At 38.3% G+C, this 21,343-nt stretch overlaps 3 protein-coding genes and 1 long non-coding RNA gene across 10 annotated transcripts; 1 reads left to right on the forward strand and 3 right to left on the reverse strand.

Annotated features, from left to right (window-relative positions):
• Positions 1–667: 667 nt before the first annotated feature.
• LOC107270602 (prostaglandin E synthase 3) lies at positions 668–2,536 on the reverse strand. 2 transcript variants are annotated; one of them, XM_015745760.2, is made up of 3 exons: positions 2,388–2,536; positions 1,259–1,640; positions 668–1,178 (listed from the first exon to the last, which is right to left on the reverse strand). In XM_015745760.2, exons 1-3 carry the CDS (start codon positions 2,402–2,404, stop codon positions 1,050–1,052), a joined length of 528 nt encoding a protein of 175 aa, XP_015601246.1. In that variant the 5' UTR covers positions 2,405–2,536; the 3' UTR covers positions 668–1,049. The 2 variants fall into 2 exon arrangements, with proteins under 2 accessions (XP_015601246.1, XP_024943694.1); XM_025087926.1 differs by lacking the exon at positions 2,388–2,536 and adding an exon at positions 1,752–1,777.
• A 2,626-nt stretch (positions 2,537–5,162) lies between these two features.
• On the reverse strand, positions 5,163–11,225 carry LOC107270608. 5 transcript variants are annotated; one of them, XR_003060581.1, is made up of 4 exons: positions 9,350–9,485; positions 7,914–7,959; positions 7,512–7,752; positions 5,163–7,348 (listed from the first exon to the last, which is right to left on the reverse strand). It is a non-coding gene; the product is annotated as an uncharacterized LOC107270608 (long non-coding RNA). The 5 variants fall into 5 exon arrangements; XR_003060580.1 differs by lacking the exon at positions 9,350–9,485 and adding an exon at positions 11,142–11,225 and having other exon boundaries at positions 5,163–7,752; XR_003060578.1 differs by lacking the exon at positions 9,350–9,485 and adding an exon at positions 10,187–10,311 and having other exon boundaries at positions 5,163–7,752.
• On the forward strand, positions 10,254–19,516 carry LOC107270605. Of its 2 annotated transcripts, none has more exons than XM_025087923.1 (8): positions 10,254–11,911; positions 15,722–15,810; positions 16,140–16,219; positions 16,285–16,409; positions 16,522–16,986; positions 17,070–17,423; positions 18,011–18,163; positions 18,246–19,516. In XM_025087923.1, exons 1-8 carry the CDS (start codon positions 10,319–10,321, stop codon positions 18,663–18,665), a joined length of 3,279 nt encoding a protein of 1,092 aa, XP_024943691.1. In that variant the 5' UTR covers positions 10,254–10,318; the 3' UTR covers positions 18,666–19,516. The 2 variants fall into 2 exon arrangements, with proteins under 2 accessions (XP_024943691.1, XP_015601249.1); XM_015745763.2 differs by having other exon boundaries at positions 17,094–17,423.
• A 27-nt stretch (positions 19,517–19,543) lies between these two features.
• LOC107270607 (phospholipase A1) lies at positions 19,544–21,277 on the reverse strand. Its single transcript, XM_015745765.2, has 6 exons — positions 20,707–21,277; positions 20,547–20,650; positions 20,181–20,488; positions 20,021–20,110; positions 19,690–19,935; positions 19,544–19,619 (listed from the first exon to the last, which is right to left on the reverse strand). The coding sequence occupies exons 1-6, from the start codon at positions 21,130–21,132 to the stop codon at positions 19,546–19,548; spliced, it is 1,248 nt and encodes a 415-aa protein (XP_015601251.1). The 5' UTR covers positions 21,133–21,277; the 3' UTR covers positions 19,544–19,545.
• Positions 21,278–21,343: the final 66 nt, after the last annotated feature.

Genomic DNA, 21,343 nt, shown 5'->3' on the forward strand with positions numbered 1-21,343 from the left:
GGTGTGCAGTTTCACGTATTTACATGAGTTGATTACCTGTGACGTACGTTATTTGAGTAAAAGTAGGTAGTCTTTGTCTCGTTACTTTGCTTTCATAGTTTCCACACATTCATGTCATGAAAAGAGAAAATGTGATTTATTTCGTTCTGAATTAGTATCAAATTTGGAAATTTATGGCATTAATTTATTTATAAACTGGCCTTTCAACACAGATTTGTTGATAAAGAAATTTTTGTCTGATTGCTGCAAAGGTATAGAATGATTTTATTCGCAGACATCACAATTCGAAGTCCTCTTTGTAATAGTTTTATACTCTATGTCTGTATTATTTTAAAATGTGATACGGCTACGAGATACGAATCGCACGTTATAAATAACACAACTAATATGTAGTTATCAACGTCGTCAATTATATGTACGTACGAGGCCCGTTCTAGATGTATACCTGCCGAGGGGTAGCGCCACTGGTCTACACACGTTCATACGAATAACATAATTATGGTAACTTTCTGAAATGTTGACGTGCACGACTCAAATACAAAGCAATTTGGCATAAGAAAAGTGTTTTCCATGGTTAAATTAAAATAAAATCACGTAAATGTAGACAATTGCTAAGAGAATAGCGTCTTCAACGGGTTTAACAAATATTTTCAAATAAAAAAACTTGTTAGACGCTTTCCTTACTTTCTCATCACTTTATCTCTCCTTAATATTTTACACGTTTAATTCGTTATTAAAAAAGCTTGTCCATTATAACTTAGTGTACGAACTAAAAACTAATGGGATAGAGGGAGCTATTAGGAAACTTCAAAAACTGCTTTACTTCTAATCTTTAGATCGCTGTTTTTTTTTCCTTTCAGTTCTCAGTCTTTCGCACACCTCAACATGTTTTGTTTGCTATCATGTCGGCCACTGCAAACTTGCAAAAATTATTTGCACTTGGAAATTCAAACAATATGGCCTAATTGTAATGTAGCATGACGATCCGCCGGTGTTAGGTCGCGATTTTTTTCTGAGAGGGTTAAATTGATTAGAGCTGGAACTTCCTTTCACTCCAGATCAGGCATCTCATCGTCGTCACTGTCTGAATCATCAGCCTCCTCCCCAATGTCGTCTAGGTCGTCGAAATTTGGCTTGCTGTCACCAGCACCACCAAGACCACCCATTTGACGCATCATCTAGTTAAGCACAAGACAAAAAATGCATTATGATTCAAAGTTCACATTCTGTTCAATATTATTAGAAAAATTATAATTACATCCTCCAAGTCTCGACCACTGCCTTCCATGCCACCTTCATCATCACTGTCATCCTCATCCTTCCACTTGTTAAAGTCACTCTTCAACCAATGGAATTTCTTGTTCTCCTTAGTGAGACGAGGCCAATATGGACCATCTTCTTTTTTGGTGAGTACTAGTTCATAGTTCCTGCCCTTTAAACTCTGGATTGTCTTCTCTGGATCAATTTCTTTGTATAGATTGATAGTAACTTCATGCAGTTTACGTTCTGTGCCTCCTACACCTTTAAAATATATCTTTTCCGCTTCAATCTTTAGTGTTGGGTCTTTACAATCCTCCAAGCAAATCGTGACATAAAGAACGTTGCTCCTTTGAGCCCACATAACAGGTGGAGGAGGTAACCTAAAAGTCAATTTTGATTTTTAAAAATCGTTCAACATTAACTTATTATAGTAACTTAATTGTTCCAATGTCAAAATAAATTATTAAAAAATCAATAATAAAAGATGATACATTTTATGCATTAAGTAAAGAAGTATAAAAACTTCGTCACAGAAGAAATATTTGGAGGGGAAGTCAATGCGAAAATTTTAACTTTGCCTAAAAAATCGCTAGTCACTGCAAGCAGGAAGCACACCTTACGCCGTTCGAATATTAATGAATATTGCAGGGGGACTTATTTCTCATAGACCTAATAACAAAGGCTTTCTATTTAACTTCGACGAGTGGAGAACGATACGAAACGATAAATTATATTCCGAGTAGCGATATGAGGATAAGAAATGTAAAATATAGCTCTCGTGTTACGAGATATTCCAAGCCGCATTGGCGTGGTCGTACCGTCACTACTCGCCATGGTAAAGAATGAATTTCATATTAATATTATATGTTCCTAAAAGACACGCAAAAGGGAATATTTTCTCATGAATTAGCATGACGGGAACAATGCTTCATGGCTGTTTTCTAGAAACTTCGAGAATCAATAAAACCATTTTACAACATGGCGGTCTTTCGAAAGACACGGGGCGGCTTAGGCGGTTTTTACTGACGAATACCCGCCCGAGTCATTTACGAATTAAAGTCAAAATAGTCATTTTGGCATGGCCTTAAAACTAAAACATGAATTTATGTGAATTTGCGTCTACTTACTGGCCTTCTTGGGTCATTTTCTGGCTGGCTCAATCCACGAGAAGGAAACAAACACACCACACTTACGTACCGCGCCGCACTACTGATTCGAGAGTGTTTCGAGATAGAAATATCGACCAAACAAATAACATTTGGCCAATGGGATGGCGCTCGACGTCTTTCTACTTCCGGAACCGATATTTAAATGGACTAACTTTTGATTGACTTATTGAATAGTTTGTTTATCATTAGTATAATAAGATATGTGATTCTACGAAATTATTAAACTACCAAATTCTATTTGATAATAAACACTTTTCATTGTTTTTACTTCCAATCTGATTCGTTCCATTTACGTACGATTCACGCTACCTTCGGCAACCTTCGTTCTACTTGACGAAGCTTCTGCCAGTAGGATTCATTGGCGGTATTTTATAATATTTGAAATGTGTGACTTGTAACTATTACACTACAGATAATTATAAACTTAATTTAAACAATCAATCAAGCAGAAGGAGATAAATCTACAGAAAAGAATGGTATATTTTTAAAAATTTCATGGATTTGTGTGGTGAAGAAATAACTAAAAACACGTAAATTAATTGTATTATAATTTTGAATATAACATAATTTGAATAAAACAATAAATTTGAAAATCTGTGCTTTAATACGAAAAAAATTTAGTAAAATCCTTTTAAACACATGTCAAATTTTTATATTTTCCAAAAAAACTAACTGGTATCCCTCGAAATACGTGTATAGAATTTGATCTAGATATTACATTATAGTTCAAGTCTATCACTTTAGATAATACTATGTCCAGTATTCCATATCTGATCTTCGGGACAGGTTGAATCGACCAGCGTAAGAGCCCTAATTAACTGTGGACCAACACATCCAGGACACGTAAAAACAAAAGTAATATCACGATAGATCATACGACTAATTGATATTTTTACATAACACATCACCTCGTGGAAAGTCGTTACACAAGCATCTATGATTTTATCAAATTCTTATTAATCCCATTTGCTGCGGACGTCGATTATAACGAACGAATTCAAAAAATCACTATCCTCCAAAACAATTGCATCTAAACATACAATAAATACAACTTTCGCAACGTAAAATAAATGAAAACGTGCAATCGACGCAGTATCGGGTTATCCATAATCAATCAATACATTTTTATATAACCTACCTAAAATTATATCGTTACATAAACAGTATAGCAACACGTTTTCTTTTAAGTAACAATATAGAGCGCGACTTGGTCAATTAATATTTTTATATAACTCTTAGGACACCTGGTACAGTTCTTTATTTCTGCTTACACCTGTCATATGATCCAGCACTCAGCATCAAAAAGATTAAAACAAATACTACCTGTCATATGACCCAGCACTCAGCATCAAAAAGATTAAAACAAATACTACCATATAATCTAAAAAGATAATTAATATTATTTTAATTTACCCAATAAAATTCACTCCCAAGCATCAATCGTCTATACCTATATTACGTTTATACAAACAATACTTTTTCATTTTTTCAAATGTTCAGAAACGTATTCAGTGAACCATTATCTTATCAAAATACAAACGTCAAAGAAAATTATAACAATCTGTAACTACCTTGACTACCCGTAAGTATGCAAAAGAAAAAAAGTACTTTTATGAGACTTTCGACACGCTGCAAGTGTATCCTTCGGTAGAAGTTCTTCGGGTACGCAACAGAGATGAGTGAGAGGAAGGGATAGCACTTACTTGTTAGATTGTAGGTCACTTGGTATGGAGGGGCTACCCTTCTGCTTTCTGGTGGCCACGAACTAACTGGACATACAGACGTACCACCAGTCTCTTTCTCCTGCAGGTTTGTTTCAGGTGATAGAGTCGCTTGGTCACTCGACGGTAATACTTCAGCAGAGTGTCAAAAGTGGCGGTCGAGAATTGACACACAGATAACAAAATTACAAGGTGTTCATAAATTTGGGATGTATGCCATCCAGTGTAATAAGTGACAGTGCGTGAATCAAAGGTAATCAAAAAAGTTGAGAAGTTTCGGGAGAATCAAAGTTACCATGAAAGGGATTTTAATTCGTTGTTAATTTGTCTCTAATCGTCATCTACGCCATGTCTACAAGTTCACTCTTCTACAAGGACAAGTATGCCGTAAGTGTCATCCTACATCTAGGTTATAATGTATCTGTATATATTATCCTAAGAACAATATATTCAACCAGATATATACATGTTACATATACATTGTATATATCTCAATTGATAAACACCAATGTTTAAGAACAGGTTAGATAATTACATGACTAACGATCTGTCACTGTGAAATTAATTTGGAGGTTATTTATTCTTAACTAGTAAAACTGTCTTGACTCTACTATGGCACTGAATATATAATATCCTTACTTCCTGATAATTATAACAGAAAACAACGTACGTCCATATTCTAGATTATATATTTTTCAGCCAAACGGTCGTGTGCCCATAGCGAGAACAGTACGTGTATCGAATAATATAAATTGCGGATAACTCTTAACTGGACCATATACGGTACAGCTATATACGACAGTACACGATCCGAAATCGTAATACGTAAGACATATCGATGATAGAGTAATGAGTTAAAATCATCAACGTTATGTTATGTTACCATTAATACTCGGTAGCATGTAAAAGTGCTTGTTGCCCGATAGGGGTCAGCCATGGAAAGTTATCATACATGGAAATTGTCATCTATTAATTCTATTGAGGAAAGTGTAGTGGATCAAGGAAACTGATATAATTTAAAAAAAATTAATTTATTATCAGCAACAACGTATAGCATTTACACTATTGTTATGATTATGTTACGTCGAAGTTTGCATCTATATAATTTAAAATAACAGTACCGCAGTTACTGTCTATTCATTTGTCTTTAAGATATTTTTTTTAACTCCAAGAAAACTCAACTGGCTTATAAAAGGTTGTTGTATTATCGGTCGTCTTAATTAAAGGTGATAAAATATTATTGATCTTATCTTATTACATGTATGTACATACATGGTGTGATACGTAATATGCACGCGTCGTTGCATTTTTCAAGGTTAATACGTATATTTCATTTGCACGTAGATGCGTAGATATAGAAACAAGCGAAGATCTAGCAACAATTAGCTCCATTCGTTCTCGTCCCATTTTTCCATAGTAGGCGTTAGTCGTAGGCGAATAATTAAGCGAATAATAAATGAATTTCGTCATATTTTAAGCACACCAATAAAGGTCACACGGTATATTTGATATTACGATAGCATAATATAAATTATGAAAAATCATTCTGATAACGAGAAGTATCGAGTGAACGGAAGTGCTACCGATACTATATATAAAATATGTAAATAAAAATACATACAATACACGTAACGGACACACTGTGAATGGAGAAGGTTGGCACTCTGCGTGCGCAGCTTCAAGTTCCTTTTGTAACACCCGTTATTTCCTGTCTCTAGCCTGCAGGTATGCACATAAACGTGCATCCATGTAAACAGAGCCTTACGTCACGTACGGCATGACTTTCCGGACACCGTGTATAGGTCAATATTTATCCGGCTTCTCACGAGTCTACTATACTTGCGAAGAGATAGAACCGATCGCCGACTGCATTTCAGCGTAAAGTTCAACCCGGGCTCTGATCTCCGTGGTGTTTTATTTGATTACATAATTATTGGATAAGATTATAAGAAGCGAATATCCACGTAACGCAACGGTGGGCTGATAACTGGCAGAAGGCCTCGGGGGTGAAAGTCTTACGTCAGAGACTTGCATCTTATTATACTGGACAACTGCAGCCCACGCAAACTTCTAGCTGACTACAGCAGCTCCCACAGGGAGCAATACTCTTCCACGAGGCTCCAGAAATAGGTTATATTAGCAAGAGCGTCTTTTACCCCCTGGTACGCGTCTAAAAGAGGAATAACTACAGATGGTATACATTTATATATACGGATAACTATACAATTCATCTAATAGAGCACCTGCGAAAATTCTATAAAGAAATTGGTACCAGTGGAATATTTTCTTATCATGGAAGCCATCAGAAGCCTCTTGCGAAACTCTATCGAATTTCACGAGCGAAGTCAAGAAGGCGTTACAGTCCTCGTTATGAAATCGCATCTGTGCGAAAATTTATAGCTAAACAGTTCCTAGGCCGGTAGTTTATTATTCTTAGCGTGGCAACTAAGGCGTGTTATTGGCGTTTATCGTAACGTGGATTATAAAGGTCGCAGAGCATTGCATTCTTTCTAGTGCATTATCGTGATTCATGGCGATCGCTTCGTGTCCATAGCCAGAAGGATATTCTGTCACTGCATGTATGTACATACTGTATACGTATAAGCACGTACCTAGGCCTGACGATGTAACGTAGGTATCACAGTTATGGTCCCAGCAAGAGGATTGTGAAAGACCTCGGTTCCGGTAGTGGGCGAGCACGCTTCCGGTCTGTCCTCGCGATACCGCTATTTAATAAAGTATAATACTACGGGCTTCTGCGATTTTCTCTTTCTCTCTCGCACTCTCTCTCTACATAATAATTACAGATCTGCTACGTATACATAGTATACGCGTATCCTATATTAATGAACAATGTGAGACTGTAATTTTAAATGATAAATCACTCAAGGAGTGTCTCATCCGTCCCGTCACGAACGAACCGGTGACCCACCTCTCCATTAACCTTTAAGGCAGGGAACTTATACGTAAACGATGGGAGTGTTTCCGGCTACTGCAGACTGGTTCTCAGCTCAGTATGAAGGTCCTGCAGGTCTCTTGAGTACATACGGTAAGTAGACGTAAGAGCATGAGTAAATGTGTAGCGACCAGGCCTCGTCGGGGATCGACAAGTTTTTCTAGCTAACCGGATGAGCAACACGTGTTTAAAGTCCGCTATGCTTCTCGGATCCGTAATGCGATGTTGTGTGGTATGACGGACTATATAATTATATATATATATATAAATAAGAGCACTTATATGTATATTAGGTAAAACAATAAAGTTTCAGCGCAGTAGGTTAACAACATAATGGTCTAACGGCAAGAGCCGATCTCAAAAGTATCTCAGTGCGATTTACTTCCGAGAGTTTGGCTTCTATACCTTTTCTTTTCACGTTTCATTGACCCGCTGCGCTCGGTATACGGCTTCGTGCTTTCCCATTTGCAGTGTCGAGACGGCAGGATAGATCCTAAGCCATCGCCGGTGCCCTGTCGCCCGCTGGACGTTACGTAAACTGTCTGTTCTCGTTATCCAGCGTGGAATAAACATTCTGTATAACCTAGAGTCGGATTGTTATTTAATGGACACCCAGTGACTACCGTTCGTATACTAGCTTTAGGATCTACAAATGAAAGTCAATTAGACTGGAATCTTCCCACGCGCCATGACACAATTGGGAGCTGATATAATTCATGGAAAGCGTTTCGATCGATATTTTCTCATAGGACTGTCTCTGCTGGTTTGCCTATTGCTTTTTTGTTTTGTATGCAGAAAAAAACTTACCGCTTCGATGACTACGGGGTTCAATTATATTGTTAATTGTCAGCTCCTGAAACACGAGGGTGAAGATGTGCCGATAAGTTTTTGCTGGTTATGTTTCTCTTATTTTACTTCTCTATGGACTTTCTGTCAGTTTCAAGGCGGACAACACTTTACTAGGACTCACTGTGATTTTATTCGACTATTTTGCCGCTCTGTGAGTCGGAGAAGAGAAGCTAAATATAATCGGTGAACAGAAAACGCATAACCCTCCCGCCTAGATGCGTGAGACGCGACACGAACTACGTAGCTCGTTCCTTTTCGGTGTTACTCGAAGAGCTTCGTTCGTAGCTTCAGTTACGTTTCCACATAGACGACGAGCGAATGCACTGTTGTGCAGCTCAGCGTCCAGACGGCTTATAAATGGCGTAGGTATACCCTACTGCGGTAGAAGAGAGTTTAAGTCAATGTCGATTTAGTCGAGCGAATAGCAGCGTGGTGCTTCGCTTCGACTTTTCAGAGCATTTGTGCACCGATAGCACTTCCTTCTGGCACTTTCGTATTTTGACGGGCAAATAAAATACGGCAAACGGGAACCGAACGGGCGCGCGTGACGGCATTTAAATATCCACGATTAACCCAGTGCACTTTATTTGGATCAAGATCGAACGAATCAAGGGTCTGGATTCAGTTTTCACTGATAACAGACCTTAGTGATAAATCTGATAGAGAAAATTTAAAATTGCAAGGATTCTAACGTCAGTGCATAGATACATACATATATGAATCGTTCGTTGAATTTTCAAGAGCCGTGGCGAATGCTAATTTTGGATTAATCCGTATTCATGGACCAGAGTGAAATCACTGCGAGAGAGCGACTGCTGTGTTTCAATATTTAAGTTTCGAAATGTGATGACTGTTTAAATTAGGCTTTTTTTTTCGAAGATTTTTTAACTGCTATCTAGAAACTATTTGCGACCGTGCATGGTTAATTTATCAGTTTTTTTAATTTTTAACAAAAGCGACTATACTTTCTACAATTGATGAATAGACCCAAGCGATACGGACACACCCTTCAATCGTTTCCATTAATTCCGGTAAAAATTCAAACCAACTTTACACGGTCATTGGATTTCAAACAGTCTAAATTCAAAAGTCGACCAAGAGATCGATTCCATTTTTCGATGTCATTTTTACATGTATAAAAACCTATTTCGTTAGTTGTGTAACACAGAACGGATCATGTACTCTATACGCAATACGGATATGACCATTTGGCGCGCTGGCGCAATCTAACATTCAGTACTCATCCAACTGGCAACCAGTAACAGTATATCCAGCGGCCAGGTCAAATAATTGAACTGACCGATAGAGATTTGAAAAAAAACATATAACCTCTAAAAAAATTAAATTAATTATTTAGACGCTACACAAATCCGATTGATGGAAACTATAGTTACCATATATTTCATGGTATACGAAGAAATGAAGAAAAGTCACTGACTTCATTCTCCAGAGAAAGTTTGAACCTGTCAAGTGAATGCTGATCTGATGAACGTTGACCTTAGTTACAAGAAACGAACTCGTAGTACTCTGTAAGAAAGGCGTTTAAATACTCGTGCCAGTTAGTGTACGCCTGACGTTACCAGCAAATTGTTTACGTAATAATCTCGCCGGCATACGTGACGCTGTTATGAGTTCGCGTATGCGTCGCGACGTGCTAGTTACACTACGTACATTGTGACTCGGTATCGCGTTTCAATTCTCTCCTGTCTCGTACGAACAGCGACGCACCTCGGAATACCTCTGACTATAGCGGTGACATTGTTTAAATTCGTTTGTGCGTTTCCCTACGTATTTACAAGACTTTGGTACTTATTGATATACAATAGAGAGTGTGATCATTTGATTGGTAATAAACAGTGAGGCAGTACAATATATTAAGAAATCTCAACGTATAGTCATCGTACAAATTCAAAAGAGTGTCGAATGATTGTTTGATCTTCCAACGCCCAATTACACAACCAGCTATCTGTTCCCGCTCACATCTCTGCAAACATCGGTACGATAAAGAACTTCAATTTCAACTGGTTGAGTAAGGAACTTAAAACGAAGAGTGGTGAATCAGTTTAAAGCCCATTGAATGAGGGATCGATATGATCTTTGATTGTGATTGATATTACATTTAAATGGTGTTACGTGATAGTGGAATATACTCGAGTCAGTGCTCTGTGGAATTATAAATGTAATTTAAAAGCGACAAGGACGTTTTCATAGGGAAATATTTGTAAAACTACCTTGCTGATCGCTCGAGCATGTCTCCGGACTGGTTTTCAATGCGGCTTCTCTCGTTCGTTACGAACGGGTCGAACAGTTTTGAAATCTCCTGCGTTTGAAGTCTTCGCGGGTAGATTAATCAGTGGCTGATAATGAACGAAGTGAAGCAAGTTTGGACGTCTTTGAGATCACCGAGAACCTCAACGACCCTGATAAATAATACCAACTCAAATACGACTTGGTACGACGTTCCGGCACCTGTTATAATACACAATAGAGACTTCTGTGAAGACACGAGTGCCATCGGTACGAGTTCTGAGAGGAACAAAGTCGAGACAACTCCTTGCGAATTGTCAAGGATGGATGAGGTGTCGAAGAAGCATAATATGCAGCAAAATAAGATGGTGCAAGATGAAGTCTTGTATCAGAATAATGTTGAAGCAGCTTTGAATAGCCTGAGTAAGATATGCGTAGAGCCGTTGAAGGCTGAGATGGATCTTGATATGAGTACTGATAACAGTGAGAAAGAGGCTAGTCCTGGACTCAATTCGGAAACTGAGGAATCTAATCAGAGAAGAAGACACAGTTCCAGCGTAGAGATCGCAGCTACGAGTTCATTGACTATCGGAGAGGATGGGATGCCGAGTATTAGTTTCAGCTTCTTGCAAACTGAGGATAGCACGAAGGTCATCGAGGCGAAGGATAAGGTCGTAAAGGACGAAGAGAAGGAAAAGGTCGAAGCAGGAATTCAGGATCAGTTGTATGACTTCCCTAAGAGTCCAACTGTCGAAGCCATCAACGTCACAGGCAGTTCAGCTGATACGAAGCGACGTAAGGATGATGATAATATTGATGAGAAAAATACGATCGAAGATGATCTGTACGATGTACCAAAGTCTGCTAAGGAAACAAATGATTCTGTTACCAAAGATAGCGAAACTATAGAGTCCTTTAAGGAGGATGATTTAAATTTACCTAGTTCCGAGAGGAAGAATGACAGCAAGCGTTCCTCCAGGTCACTGAAGTCATCGAGAAGCATGAGGGTCGCGGAATCCGACATGACTGAGACTCTTGGAATAGCGTCAGGATCTTATTCCGATCCGGAATGTCCAGAAGGTCTGTCATCCCGTCATAGTAAACGCTTGAAACGTCAGAAACGTCGACTGGGCAAAGCGTGGGGGAAAATGCGAAGTTGGCTTAGAGACGAGAAGTCCAGATTCGGTGAAGTAGTTGCGAGACACGCTAGGTTACAGGCTGTGGGCGCCTTGCAGTCTGATCAAGAGGAATATACCAGAGGTCAATGTGGGTCCTATGACCTTACCAAAGAACGTAGCTTAAACTTAGGCTCGATCACTCGAGTCGAGGAGTTTGGATTATCTTCAGTGTCCGAGGAAGGCAACGTGTCCGATACGGAACGACCGTCCAGTTCCTTCGAGCATAGCGGGAAGTCTTCCGAGCTGAATAAGGAAGACGTGGAAAAGATAGAGCACGGAAATGGAAATTTAAGAAAGAAGACTGTCAGTTCTGAGAATATATTAGGAAGTGCAAAAATCAAATTCGCTCCGGTCTCGTTCAGCATGGATAAATTGTGTTCCGACGGGGAGAATGAGGACGCCAGACAAGAGGCTGAGGGCGAGACTCGAGACGCTGCTGGGAAAGGCGGCCTAATTAAGAGAAGAATGCTCGGGTCAATCAGGGGGTTAATGGCTTCTACTCATCTGATCCAACCTCATGAGATCGAAGAGGTATCTAAAAAATGACTTTAGAAGACGGGTGTGTCTCTCTTTCTCTCTTTCTATTACACTATTAACACTAGACTCGTGATCAAGCTTGTGCATCAAGTCATTTTGAAATCACTACAGGAAGTGATTCATGACTAACTGGAATTACCTTTCTGAAAACTCTTACTACTGTTAGAATAGTTTATCCTCGTGATGAACGTGTAACAACTACTGAAGATTAATAATGACCAAGAGGGAGAAAGAGAGATGATAATGATGACGTATCTTTATTATTAGTTCATTATAGAAGAGAACAGAAAAAAAATATGTAATAGGAGTACTATTGAAATTCATTTACACAAGAAGGAAGCGAATTAACATAGCACCAGGCACGCCCAATTTGTTATCCAAATGGCGACGTGACCTTCGCGTAGTAATGGGAATCGCGTGAGAGAGAGGGAGAAAGGGAGAGCAGATGAAAAAGCAGCTAAGTGTTTCGCAAATTGTGTATGATTTAAAAAAATTCTTTTTTGCTTCTCTAACGAAAGTCTGAAACGAATTGAATATTTGTCACTGTATTATATTCCTGAAACGTCTCTTGAATTGGATTCACTTAACTTTGTTAGTCGCTTAATTGTCTCTTCCTGAAGTTTTTTAAGTCTATTATTCGAATGTATCTGTGATTTAAGCGAAGGTAAACCTCGCGCTCTTTAATCGCGGGAAGCATGGAAAGTGTGGGAAAGTTGAGTGGAGAAAATACTACTTTGTTTTATACGTAGCATACTCGTCTTATAGCTGCAAGGTAAGTTCGCGTTACACCTTGACTTCCCGTGCGATTCAATCACCGTGTGTATTGCTCTATGTATACAAGGAGCGTGGCGCGTGTCTCCTCTCTCCGTGACGACTAGAGAAATTCTATTTCGCGGACGTGTATGAAATAATGTGCTGAAGAAAGCATTTGGATTTCGCGGCATGACCTTACGACGTTCACCTAACAGCCGCTAGAGTTCATTTGCCGTCGAGTATCACGCGTACCAATTTTACTTTTCTTTTTACCGCTTCGCTACTCTCCAGCCTTCAGTGAAAGATTATTAGTGTTGTTTCTATCGGTCGATTCAAAAGTCAATTGATACTCTTGTATACACGATCTTCTTGGATAACTCCACCATGACGTCCTTAGATTGGTGTATCTTTCAAATTTACATCTTTCTAACAAATCCGCTTGGCCTCAAGGCAGTTAAAGTGACAGATGATGGAAGTAATACTTATTTTCTTGTAAGAGGATCTAGTTTTAACTAAATGTAGTTTAGATAGGGTATCTTCTTGTAGAGTCACGTAACCGACGAGTCTTATGTACCGGAACAATTTAGAGGTTATTCTTGCTCGTCATACATGTTGAGCATCTGTCTGCTGCAATAAGAAATACATACATGAAATCACGATAAAAAAGCCTTCGTCTATGTGGAAATGTGCCGTTGAGTTTTGTCAAATTAATCTAGATAAATAACCGGAAGATTGACTATGCTAGTTACGTTTCAATATAAACGCAATATGCGTGTGGAACGATAAGACGGTTAAAATCCGGTAGCAATTTTTCATGTCTTATCTCGTGCTCTGGCTACTAAAATCCATTCAAGTATTACAGGGCCATTCGAGACGAGTGCATTGCGAGTCTGGAAGTTATCAGAACAGGCCAGTTAAAAACCGGCCTTGCAGGATTTTCACGCTTCGCCAATATTTCGTCTGATATTCATAGCAGTGTATCGCTAATAAATATAATCAAGTCTCCGTGTTAGACTCAGGACGTGTTAGACAAGTACTGTTCTCGTTAAGTATCAATCAATAATCAGAATATAAAACTAAAATATCATTCCTTCTGCATACTAAGAGGAAATCGGTAAACAATTTCTACGTACAGCGTGAATTTAACGAATTTCACTCACGGAATAAAGACTTTCAGCATGCGCCTCATTGTGAACGCGCATTCATCTCGGAATAAGGATTTCTCCAGGGTAATGTAATACAAAGAGATTTACTAGTGATTTTTGATGGGAACGACTTTCGGCAATTAAGCTTACACTTATATTTAATTGGCTTTCTAAAGAATTCATCATATATAAGACACCGTATAATAACTGTGCCACTGTACACAAATACTGGCCGAAGTCAAGTTGAGAAATGTAATACGTATGTTGCATATCTATATATTAGTGAACCATAGTTATACATTAAATGTATTTTAAAATCTCGTTTGACCGGTGAAAAAATAGTTACTGATAGTAGAATACTCCGTAATGGGTTATCCATACCAGACTGAATTTATCTTTAGGTGTGCGACAAATGTTAAACGATTTGACACGCTGCGCTCGGCTGAATAAATGGAAAGGCAATTCCCTAGTACGAGTAAGATATATCCCGATTAAATGAAAGTCTTTTTGATGTATTTCATCGTATTCCCGTCGTGCCTCATGTTGAATACTGAACGACAGGGACCTGTCAAACGAAAGTTTTTACACGGGTGTCTTGAAAATACTCGAGGTTTCCCTCACTTGCCTTACTCAACAAAGCCTTATATTAAAATGGCGTACTAATTTTTTGTGCCCTGTACTATTTTTCATCTAGGTGGACGACGTTTCACGCGGCAATTATCATACGTACTTGTTGTGATGATAATTTTGTTGTTTCACGTACAAGGCTAGAAATACTTGATACGATATATAGAGTATACGTTTCTATATAGAAAGGAAGATCTTCGTATGGATTATAACCCGAAAAAGATGATTAATGCAAAGTAGTGTTAATTAGGCCATTGAATCTCTCGCTATAATGACAAATTCTTCAATTTCAACGTTCGAATCGAAAAGTCACTTCGATGACTACGACGACTTCCACGTTCCCCTTGATCGCTAATTTAACGGATTCATGCTTCACGAAAACTTTCACGTATTTTGCGACACTGGGTAGGAAAAAAAAACTCAGGAAGTATTTGATTAAGAGTCGTTGTGGAGCAGCGTATAGAGGAGGGGAGCTTTCGGTAACATTTCAAATAGAAAAGAAAAAGGAATAGTGAAATTGTGCAGGGATCTTTTTTTTGCGGCTTTTCTACGTTAAAAATTGTACAGTGATAACTATTTGGTCGACTTCAAAAGGAATCGAAATGGGGAAAACATTAAAGACATTTATTTCATTCGTGCTAACTTTAAGCATGGATTTACGATTATATATGGAAGCCACTGTGCAACCCTCAATGTCTATACTTACCTCACTGTACTAACCCTCACTGTCTTACCATATATGTCTCCTTGAAGGAAATGGCAATTGTTCACATGAAAGACATTATAACGTAGCATTTTTTAACTGCTGCCAAGCGTGAATACCGCTAGGTTACTCGCTCCGCTTCGGAGTTTCAAGTATTCATGCGATAATCGAGTAAGGTAGCAATTTCGATTATGATTAAAATGAATTATATAAAGAAAAAAAAAAGAAAAACTGTTAGTATATTTTGACCCTTAGAGTATAAAATATTTAGATACGTTTTAGAGACATAGCTAAAACATAAATCTATTTGTTACATTTTAGAAACATTTCCTAAGACGTATCTCAATGTTTTGTGTCGTATGTGTAGTTTCTAGATATTCTTGTTTTTAAGATATTATTTCTAAAAATAGGCTTGGGCTATCGGACGTGTTTTTTTCAGAGCGTTTCATATCTAACACGTTTATGTGTTCTACTTTTCTTACAGGCATAAATATCCGAATTATTTCATCAGATTTTGCTCGGATTTCTAGTCTACGTGCGACGCACTTAACATGTTTTTCTGTTCTTTTTTTTTAGGGTGGTCAGGGCGGATTCGAGGAAGTTCGAAGATACGTCAAGCAGGGTGGTGACTTCTGCAAGGAACTCGCTGCTATCTTACACGAGAGGTATCACAATGATTTTACACTTTAATAAAGTAATCGGTCCAGCGGCAGCACAGGGAGAGCGTAATGACTCGTCGAAGCATGAGAAGAAAGTTTGCAGTGCTGACTTGCAGATATTTGTCATGGCGATTGTCGTATATTGCCGTCATCTTGTTGATGTCTAGATTATTATTTACTTGACTGTAGTCCAACAGATGATTGATGTACATTCATCTAATCCTTTCATGTATTACCATTTTCTGTCTTATATTTCTGTATACCAGAAAATTATTAACACAGACGTGTATAAGTAATTTTTAAATATATTTAATATTTTGTAATTATTTTTCAAGAGCTGAACTTGAAGCTACCTATGCCAAGGGTCTCAGCAAACTCAGCGGTAAGCTGACCAAAGCCTGTTCAAAGGATCAAGGTATGTATTCTCTCCTCCCCTTTAGTTAATTCGAAAGTTTGCTAATTATTATTCTTGGATATTAGGTGGAAATAGTGCAGGCGGCGTAAATGAGGCTTGGCGATGCGTCGGAGAGGAAATGGAAGCTGCAGCTGAAGCTCACAGAGTGTTAGGAGTGGCTCTCGGCGAACAACTGGCTAAACCGTTACGAGTAGGTTTTTATAAAAATAATATGAGATAAATGAACAGGGTTTGAGTCAGATTCTAATTTGGTGATTAAATCAGTCGCACGATGTGTCGCAAACTAAAAATATTGTCCTCAGGTCGGTGTCGCAGAAGCACAAGGGCGCTCAAGAAAAGTTATTGAGAATTCCGTAGACAAGGCTTCAAAATCTTTACAAGAGTGGAGAAGCATTGCTGCCAAGAGTAAAAAACAGAGCTTCGCATGTGCAAGGGAAAATGAGAGACTCCAGGATCTGGCGAGGATACAGTCAATCAGTCAGGGTCAGCAGAATAATAACAAATCTTCAAATCATCATATGACAGAGAAGGAGGCAAATAAGCTTGAAACTAGAAGAAGAAAAGCAGAGGACTCCTCGAGGAGAGCAGATACCGAGTTCTACACGATTAGCGTGAGAGCCGAAAGAGCCAGGCTAGAGTATGAGAGCACAGTACGAAAAGGTGCTAAGCAAATGGAATTATTAGAAGAAGAGCGACTAAGTGCATTGAAGGATTTGGCCAATGTCTACTTAGCACATTTGCAGGCACTTGCGCCACGTCTTCAGCAGGTAATCAGTATTTGAATTGTTTATAGTGTACAATATTTTAATTTATCAAGTTCATAAATTGATCATACTTATCATTTTCTTAGTTTCTATTCATTCGTATCTTACAGAGCGCTGACAGACTGTCTACTCCTGTACGAAATTGCAATGTCTCCCAGGATGTGGAAATCCTGAAAAACCTGATTCGCAGATTGGATAATAACGACTCATCGAACGCGGAACAACTTTTGCCTGACTTCTACGCGGAGCATGTGACCCTGGCAATGAATAGGGAGAGACGAAAACAGGCGCTAGTGAGAGTGCTTCACTTGATAAGACAGGACTTAGAAAGAGAGCGGCGGGGTCGTGAAGGCTTGGAAACTTTGCACAGGGCTTTTATAAAGACACCTGCCTTTGCGGCCGACGAGAGCACGCAGAACGTTACGGATAAATTGCATCATGTACGTTTCTATAATATCCTAGTCTGGGTACCCAACTGCTATTGTAAGGCGTCGTATTACTCGAGCTGAGCTGTGTTAGATAACACGGTACCGTAAAGAACTTTGGCACTTGTTTATAACGGCAGTGACGTACCGAATCAGCTTTCAAGCCAGTTACTCGTATCTATAGCTAATAGGCACACTTTTTTGCATTGAATTCCAGGAGTTGGGTATACGTTGAAAATATTACAGTCTTTTATTTGAAATTTTACAAAAGGTTTTTCGATCAATAGCCTTGACAGAGTCGAGTAAATCCTTGAAAGTGATACCGTTATTACGTATTTTCGATTAACCTTGCTACCTACGTACAAATAACCACAGCCAGAATATACCATATCAATTTTTTTTATCAAACCGTAAATCGCAACCTTGACAGGGACTTTCCAATATTTGAGTGTCGGCGACTACTTACTTACGCAGACTGATTTCTTAATTTCTATGTAATGTACGCCTAACCAAAAGCATGTTTAACCGGTTTTTTTTTTTGAGGAGTATAGAAATATTAAACGAGATGATGAGAGAGCTTCTATCGTTATAATTTTTTTCAGATGCGCTCCATGTTAACATATTTGGAAGCTGCTCGCTACAAAGTAGGCGGCACACTTGCTGAAATAGAAGGTAGCCAACGGGGAAAGCATCCTTTGGCAGAGCATATTCTGGTGTCTAGAGACAAGCAAGGTCTACAGCAAAGTGTCCTCAAGGTATAACTTATGAATAATTCTAATGATCTACTTATATCATTTTTTAAAAGAATTTATGTTTATCAATGATGTACTTGACCAGGTTCCTTCATGGGCGAAGAACGAGTCATTCGAAACTCAGGAGGGTCAGGATGAACTTGATGTTCACCTAACAAAAGATCGTGAAAATGTTAATCGCGACTGGGTGGATAGAACAGCAGGTGATGGTAATTCTGAAAATCCTCCAGAGGAAGAGGACTTTAGTGACTTCGATGAGTTCAGCAGCCACTCCGAGGACAATAATAACCAGGAAATAGATACTTCGGAGATATCGACGAAAAATGATACGAGCGAACAGTGCAGAGCCATGTATCAGTATTCGGCCAATTTAAATGATGAGCTGAGCCTAAATCCTGGTGACTTGATAACCATTCACGAGAAACAGGCTGATGGCTGGTGGATCGGTGAGTGCAGAGGACGTACTGGTATATTCCCAGCTACATACGTTCAAGTGATTCACTAGATCATATGATCCAGATGATATCTAATGTATCGATCGTTTCAAGTATTGAAAAATAGGCGATGCATTTTACTGTGGATGCACAAGAGACAGTGAATAGGTATGCAAATGTCAAGTGCACAGAATAATCTAATGAAGGTCGATGGACATATAATCGGTTCCAAACTACTGAACGACTGTCGTTATGAAAAATTTTTAAATTATTATCAAGGAAACGTGTTTTGATGGAAATCTGAACTTTATATGAAATTTTATAATGTGATTACTTATACTTTCTAAAACTGTTCAGACTGGCTAATGTCGATGGCATCGTAAAGCTAGTCTAAACTAGACCACGGCTAGTTTTGATTAGTCAGGCAAACAATCTGGGAATTGGGATAGCCGTTCGATGCTTCGATCATTATGAATTTGAATGAACGCCGTTGTTCCACTTCCTGAGAATGTGAAACGTGCACGACGTTAGGTGGGCGCATACTTAGTATTTTCGATAAATGATTTTTTTTTTCGAATCCCAGGTTACTATAAGCTTTCTTATTTATTGAGAGATATTTAATTGTCATAAACTACGGCCTTTCTTAGTTAAATCGCATCGCATCGCATCGCCATTGTTCATGGGTGTTTTGGACGTTTTCCCATAAGAAAATTAAAAGCATAAAATGTCACAATGGTATTTCTCGTTTGGCGAGTGTAATTTAACTGTGAAATAAGTGACGATACGACCAAATAATGCATATTGTATATAACATTGCGTCAAGGGTGTTCAATTGTAAATATCAGCGTAGAACATAATAACGTTTAATTATTTAAAAGACATTTTACAGCATTAAGATAATAAAAGCATTTATTTACTTAGAGTATTGAATATATCATTTCCTTTTTTCGATTAATCTTTCAATTCAGTGGCCAGATCATCCAATAAATGAGTTTTAAGGTTGAATTCTTTGGCAATATCTCCGACTGTAAAAATATTAAAAAATTCAAATCTATCTTAAGAAAATACAATTTAAACATAAATTTTCATTTTTACCACAAAATGGAGACTGGCTTGCAGTATGCACAAAGAAACTTCCACGATGAGAATATTTGTCAGCATTTATGCCCATTTCTGGACAAATTGATGCGTTGCAAATTTTAGCAGCAGTTTCTAATGCTCCTCTATATGTTAAGTCCCAATGATGCCCCCAGAATGTACAATTACTTGATACGGCAGATATTAATGATTCAGTGAGATAGAGATAGGAGCGTCCATGGCTACATATCGTTTGTTCAATTTCTGGAAATTGCGGAAAGTATTTCGAAATAGCAGATAGCATATCGCGTAACTGATCAATTTCAGAAAATTTACAGACTCAACTCACTTGATTTTGGCAAGAAGTTAAAATATGACGAACTAGGCGTAAAACAACCCGGCTGTTTCATTCCGCCATTTGGATAAAAATCGACATGTCCTTAGATAAAAAAAATACTCATAAAGCGACAATAAACGTAGCGTAATATAAATTCAGAAATAAGATTGACCTATTGCATGAGGTAAACCAAGTCCCAAATGGAACAGCAATCTTCCATTTGTATGAATAATGTCTACGAATGGAGCGTCAGTTTTATCTAAGTGCATCGAAGAATCAGTCGATCTGAAACACGGCTGTGCTGGATCTAACCCAGTTATTCTCTGAATAATCCACTTAGTTTGTAATTTTGCAAATTGATTTGCTGCAAAGCCACAAATATGAGCGCCAAGACTGTGACCCACTAAATACAATGGACCCCAATTGATATCATTAGAGTTGTCAGAGTTGATAGTCGCATTTACTAGCTGACTCAGGAATCTTAAAAAAATAGTCATCTTACTCAATAACCTAAAGTTTAATAATACGCATAACAAACCTTGAGATACGAGCTCCCACTATCCTTGTGTTTACAACTGCCTTGTAATAATTCCATGTGTTACCACCAGCACTCCAGTCAACAATGATCACATTAACGTCGTCCTTTGGTGTATCAATACATTTAATGTCACTCACAACAATACTATTATTACACTTACCCAGAAGAGAAATGCATCCTCCATTTGTTTTATCCATGGTTCTTTACTTTGCGATAAAAATCCATGTACGATAAGAACAGTACGACGTTCGATTTTAAAATCCACCCATTCCAGGCCAAACTGTTTACCTAACATAACTTCTCCACGTTGTGGTATTTTCCTGGATGATAAGTAAAAGCGAACATCCAATGCCTGCGAGCCATTCGCTTTGCTCTTGAAAAACCATTCTAATCCACGTGCGAGTGTTGTTCCCAGACCAAAGCAATCAACTTCTTCGGTTATTGATGACGTCCCATTTGGATGAAGAAGAATATTCGTACCGTTCGACCAGGTGAATGTAAAATTTCCAATATTGGTAATATTCGATGCTCGACTAATTCCAATGCAGTATATAACGAAAAGAAATGCACTCGACAGGACAACCATTATTACATTACGATGGTAGCGTTGACTTGATAAATGTGACGGGAATATTTTGTTTGGACAGAGGATACTTCACGATAACTGTAGTCGTTAGATATGAAGACTGAGGAAACACTTGCTAGTTGAATGAATCAGTGGTATCCTTGACTGTGAATTGTTTTGTTTGAATCATTCTTTCACTTTTCAAGAATAAATTAAATGCATGTATGGCGTA

Source organism: Cephus cinctus, unplaced genomic scaffold, assembly GCF_000341935.2.
Source record: "Cephus cinctus unplaced genomic scaffold, Ccin1 Ccin1_scaffold0805, whole genome shotgun sequence".
Taxonomy (NCBI): domain Eukaryota; kingdom Metazoa; phylum Arthropoda; class Insecta; order Hymenoptera; family Cephidae; genus Cephus; species Cephus cinctus.

Excerpts from the sequence above, each read along its gene's own strand:
- LOC107270607 (XM_015745765.2), bottom strand. The coding sequence starts at position 21,132 with ATGGTTGTCCTGTCGAGTGCATTTCTTTTCGTTATATACTGCATTGGA. Across the intron at positions 19,936-20,020 it reads TAACTTCTTGCCAAAATCAA|AAATTGAACAAACGATATGT; the intron begins GTGAGTTGAGTC and ends CGCAATTTCCAG. Across the intron at positions 19,620-19,689 it reads AAGCCAGTCTCCATTTTGTG|TCGGAGATATTGCCAAAGAA; the intron begins GTAAAAATGAAA and ends ATATTTTTACAG.
- LOC107270602 (XM_015745760.2), bottom strand. Across the intron at positions 1,179-1,258 it reads GTGGTCGAGACTTGGAGGAT|ATGATGCGTCAAATGGGTGG; the intron begins GTAATTATAATT and ends GTGCTTAACTAG.
- LOC107270605 (XM_025087923.1), top strand. The coding sequence starts at position 10,319 with ATGAACGAAGTGAAGCAAGTTTGGACGTCTTTGAGATCACCGAGAACC. Across the intron at positions 17,424-18,010 it reads TTACGGATAAATTGCATCAT|ATGCGCTCCATGTTAACATA; the intron begins GTACGTTTCTAT and ends AATTTTTTTCAG. Across the intron at positions 18,164-18,245 it reads TACAGCAAAGTGTCCTCAAG|GTTCCTTCATGGGCGAAGAA; the intron begins GTATAACTTATG and ends GTACTTGACCAG.